The sequence below is a fragment of the Carya illinoinensis genome, chromosome 6, assembly GCF_018687715.1.
Source record: "Carya illinoinensis cultivar Pawnee chromosome 6, C.illinoinensisPawnee_v1, whole genome shotgun sequence".
NCBI lineage: Eukaryota > Viridiplantae > Streptophyta > Magnoliopsida > Fagales > Juglandaceae > Carya > Carya illinoinensis.
The window spans coordinates 996,287-1,001,234 of record NC_056757.1 but is presented as its reverse complement, the minus strand read 5'-3'; the positions used below and the strand labels follow the sequence as shown (position 1 = coordinate 1,001,234).

Below are 4,948 nucleotides of genomic sequence, written 5' to 3'. Positions count from 1 at the left end.
CTTGGCATTTTATGGTCTGAGAGAAACCCTCAAATAATCGACCGATCCTACGAGAAATTCATGGTTCAAACTTCAAACAACCCAACTTTCTCAAGTTGATAGCAAAGGGAAGCAAGTGAAATAAAGGAAACAAAGATACCTTCCCAAAGCGTTCTGCCTGCGCGCATACCAGTCAAAAGAAGGGTTGAGAGTCTGAGACAAAGGAAGCCAATGTTACAAGTCAAACCTTTTATAACAAAAGAAGAAAACAGTCTTGAACCTCTTCAAAGGAGGGTCCCTAGAGCTATATATGCAGAACATGCGTGACCCGTCTGCACCAGTTCCTTGCCTTGTAAAGAACCCAATTCTCTGACTTACCAGATCTTTTAATGGGACTGAAAAAAGTAAAGTAGATGTAGACGACCTTACGTTTGCTTTGCTCTGCTTGGCTCTTCTCTTTTTCCGAGTCTTTTTCTTTTCTTTTTGGCCTTTTTCTCTTTTCATTTTTCTTTTTATCTCCACTTTTTGGAAGTTTCTTGTCACCATCGCTTCGTCTTCTGTGAAAAACAAATTTCTTGAAACTACTTCTAATGAATGGTCCACGCGCTTCCTTGTGCCACTGCCCCCATATGCTGCTGGTCTCTTGCTTTCATGAATTTTATTTTTCGGTATTGTGTAAACCAATTAAACAACTATCGAACGCTTCTTTTTTGTTCTACAATTTTGGATTTTATTTGCAATTCTAAAAGCTTGTTTCTTTTAAGCCTTTTGCGACCATCCAAGCTTACCAACAAGAGGAATTACTTTATTTCCGAAATTTTTGTGATGATTTTGTTAGTACATGAGCTTAACCTTTTCTTATGCTTTTTATGTTCCTTGAATTTTGCATATCCTGATAATGGGATTGAAGAAGAAGTCGGAATGGTGGAGTGATAAAAATTGCCAAATCTAATGGCGATTCATTTTTGAAATGTCACTATAACTTGATTTTGCAGTTGAACTAATGTTGCTTTCTGTCTGGCCATCCGTCAGCAATGTGGGCACACCTTGCTTTTAAGCACTCTTTACCAGTTGGCTTACATGCACAGAGAGAGAGAGAGAGAGAGAGAGAGGGAAGCACCATTCCTCGAAGGCCCCTCCTTCGTAGGCAAGGACTTTGATACATAGTGTGAAGTGTATTGTGAGAAGAGTAATGTTACATATAGTCATTTTTGCGTACTTTCTGTGCACTTTACTGATATGATTGGCTGGATTAATTTTTTTTTAATACACAACCAATCATATCATTGGAGTGTACAAAGAAATTCATAAAAATGACTGCACATAAAATTTTTCTTGTGAGAATTAGTCAATTAGCAAGCAATTAGGAACAAATGCACGCTCAAAACAGTTTATGAATCGTGTGCGTGTGGGGCTTACATTTTACAGGTCAAGTAGCTGTTGAACTCTGGATCTGATCTGAAATCTGAATACGCAAGCTGGGACTCTGATTTCTGTATTCCAACTCTGAACTCTGCAGTCTGAATCTTTATACTATCCGTTCAGATATTGTGCCAGAGCTAGGGCTTTCTCATCCCCCCACCCCTTAACCCAATCAATCAGCATCTGAATTTTTTAGGAAAGTGATTCAGGACTTACTCGAAATGTTTGGGCATAAAGGTTGAAGATTTGGTGTGCATCCTGGTAAATGAGGCTCTTTCTGCATGCTCTCCAGGCAACTGTGGGAGCTTGGCTACTTTAGAATTAGATCATCTCATATTCCATCGAGTTTCCTTTACTTGATGCAACTTAATAATTTAAAGAGTATTTTTATTCATTATTAAATAGAAAGTAATTATGTAAAATCGAAATTAATTATCAAATAATTGTAAAAACTGCCGATATATCATTATTATACCAGTGAAATAAGCACAAAGGCAAGGAAAATAATAGAATAATAGACCCGAAACAATCTTTTTTTTTTTTTTCTACTTTTGTTTTATTTCGTTCTTTAATTGAACTTGAGGACATCATTTTAGACAATTCATTTAAAGGGAAAAAAGAAAAAAGAAGAAGAAAAACTTGGATGAGAAAATGTAGCCGTTGATACAAATGGAGGATAGTGTGAAGTTAAAATATGCTTAACCACTTTATCTCTGCCCCCACTATAAATAAAACTAAACCAAAGCCCTGACTGAACACTACCCATTTTCCCAAAGCCTTTTCTCTCCCCTCCTATCAATGGAAGCTCTAAACTTCATCAAGTTCTGGAGAACCACCACCACCACCACCACCACCACCATCAATCCCGTCACCACTATTGCATTTCCTAATCATCCTGTGGAAAAAGTTGATGAACTTGAGGAGGAAGACGAAGACTCTTTCTTCGACTTGGAAATTACTGTTTATGATTCTGACGGCAAGAAAGACAAAACCGACGCCGACCCAGAAACCAACAATCACAAAGAAAACAAAACCATTCGCGAGTCCGCGGAACGCCACCGCAACCCTGCCAAAAAAGTCGGCTTCAACTTCTTGGAGCCAACCCTCTCTCTGTCTCCTAATGATTCTATTTCTAGAAGAAAAATCCTCCCAATTGAGCCCAGCTCCAAGCCTCAGTCCCCGATCGCTCTGTTAAAATCTTCTCCCAGATTCCAAGTTCTCATGTTCAAGAGGCCAAAGTCGGAGTCAATGCCAACATCAAAAACAGAGAAAACAAAGTCCAAAAGCTTTTCCATGGACACCCAGAAGCAGAAAAGGCAAGAAAGCAAGACCTTCTTCACAGTGAAGCTAGGGGTAGATGAAACTCCAAGCAGCTCCCCATTCAAGAGAGCAAACAGTTTGAGAAAAGCTGAAAGCAAGCTACAAGACCACCAGATCTCAGAGGGCTCAAGAACAGAGCGATTCTCGAAGGAGGTGATACAAAAATACTTGAACCTAATCAAACCTCTGTACGTCAAAGTCTCAAAAAGATACAGCGAAAAGTTTAAGTTCCCCGAAGTGTTATCCGAGCCGTCCCCGTCGTCTCCTCCCGCGACAATGGCTTCGCCTAAGAAGCACTTGAGGAAGAGCAAATCAGCATCTGCGGCGATCGGATTGGCAGAGCCAGTAAATAGGAGAGACGATTCGCTGTTGCAGCAGCATGATGGGATTCAAAGCGCCATTCTGCATTGCAAGCGATCCTACAATTCTTCTAGAGGTATAGGATTTACTAGTAAATGCTTGAATTGAATCAACAGTTTTAAATTCCTTGGACTTTTAATTGGATTCTAATTTGTCATTTTGTACTTCTACATTTGGTTTCAGATTCCTCGTTGTCGCGTTCTATGGACGATTCGTTTGATGAGAAATCAAGGAATTTCTTTTCCAGAGGTATAACCGGCTATATTATAAACTTTTGGGTTACATGATCCTGAGCTTGCTTAATGAAGTTCACAAAGTCACAATTTTTTTTTTTAATTCAATTTCAGATTCTTCACTGCGGTCACGATTTAGCGAAACTTCTGAAGAGAAATCGGTCAAAATTTGCGTTGAGGAAGAGAATGGGTTGGTATTTTGAGAGAGAATGGAAGATATAATCTTGTTTGAAATTGACGTAATAGATGGAGGGAATCTAAACGGGGGCGGCACGCTCAAACGTCTTCTCCCGTGTCTTGTTGTAAAGAAAAGAAAAGAGGAAGAATGGGAGAGAATAGGCCATAGGGGAGAGTTTTTTGTTTTTGTTTTAGTGCTTAGTTGTCTAGCTATGATGACCAGTGGGTGCTGCAGGCTCACTTGATGTCGTCTGTAAAGTGATAGGTTCATTATGAACAGATTGAAAGAATTCTGATTTGGGATCTTTTGTGGATGATGTGTGTCTGTTTGTGGGTTTGGAGCCTGCGTTGAAGCTGCTTGTGTTGTTTTTTTATATGGATGATAGATAGGTTCTGTTCAGATGGAAGATATGATGATGATTTCTGTGCATTTGGAGATTTGAAATGACTAGACAATTTTGTTGCTTTTCTTCAATTTTTTTGTTGAGGTATTTTCTACTTTGAATGGTGGATATATGGTTTATAGAAAGAAAGGCTGGATTGGTATCTTAGCTATCTTGTTTTTATAAAAGGCAATTATGGTTTCATCAGCCTATCTATCTTTGCAGTGCAGCTCCAGCAGGCCCCTTCTGCTGTACAGCATGATGTGTGAATGTGTTCCGTAGTTGGTGAGGTGAATGGCATGAAAACTCCTATGGCGTTCATATATATGCATGCAGCTTGCCCTACAGTTTTAAAATCTCTTTTTTTTTATCATTATTGAAGAGATCGAAGAGAGAAGAACATAATTTATTATAAGTGAGGTGAATGGCATGAAAACTCCTATGGTGTTCATATATATGCATGCAGCTTGCCCTACAGTTTTAAAATGTCTTTCTTTTTTTATCATTATTTGAAGAGATCGAAGAGAGAAGAACATAATTTAATATTATAATAATATGGGCATCTTATGTTAAAATAAAAATTATACGAAATTCTCTTCAACATATCCATCATTATTTATTTAGAACGATTGTATTTTATTTTATTCTCTTTCAACATGCTTACGTGTTTCTTACCAAACTATCATAGAGCATATCTATGCCCATCCACTTCGGGGAATGCTGAAAGTCGAATATATATATATATATATATATAAAATATAGTGGTGATTTGTAGCGAATGTATCAAAGTAACAGGCTTTGGTATTAACGAGATAGAATATATATGATGCTATATATATTGAAATGACTCACGTACACAATGTGGCTACATCATGCTATCAGCAGCTCCCCATTTTCTTTGCTTTAATCATTGCAGTCACATGATTTTTATTTTTTGTCCAAAAACCCTGACCTGAATAATAATCCAAGTCGATCCTTGTGACCGAGTTAAGTACATGACCTGACCTGACCTGATGAATCACATGTATTCTTTCTACAAGCCCAAAGGATTTCTATATGGTACTGCTTATGTTG

The 4,948-nt window shown here is 38.1% G+C and overlaps 1 protein-coding gene across 1 annotated transcript; it reads left to right on the top strand.

The window, feature by feature from the left end:
• Window positions 1–2,139: 2,139 nt before the first annotated feature.
• LOC122313824 (membrane-associated kinase regulator 5-like) lies at window positions 2,140–3,966 on the top strand. The gene is made up of 3 exons (XM_043129076.1): window positions 2,140–3,157; window positions 3,265–3,330; window positions 3,429–3,966. Exons 1-3 carry the CDS (start codon window positions 2,200–2,202, stop codon window positions 3,515–3,517), a joined length of 1,113 nt encoding a protein of 370 aa, XP_042985010.1. The 5' UTR covers window positions 2,140–2,199; the 3' UTR covers window positions 3,518–3,966.
• The last annotated feature ends 982 nt before the right edge of the window (window positions 3,967–4,948 follow it).

Excerpts from the sequence above, each read along its gene's own strand:
- LOC122313824 (XM_043129076.1), top strand. The coding sequence starts at position 2,200 with ATGGAAGCTCTAAACTTCATCAAGTTCTGGAGAACCACCACCACCACC. Across the intron at positions 3,158-3,264 it reads ATCCTACAATTCTTCTAGAG|ATTCCTCGTTGTCGCGTTCT; the intron begins GTATAGGATTTA and ends ATTTGGTTTCAG. Across the intron at positions 3,331-3,428 it reads AAGGAATTTCTTTTCCAGAG|ATTCTTCACTGCGGTCACGA; the intron begins GTATAACCGGCT and ends ATTCAATTTCAG.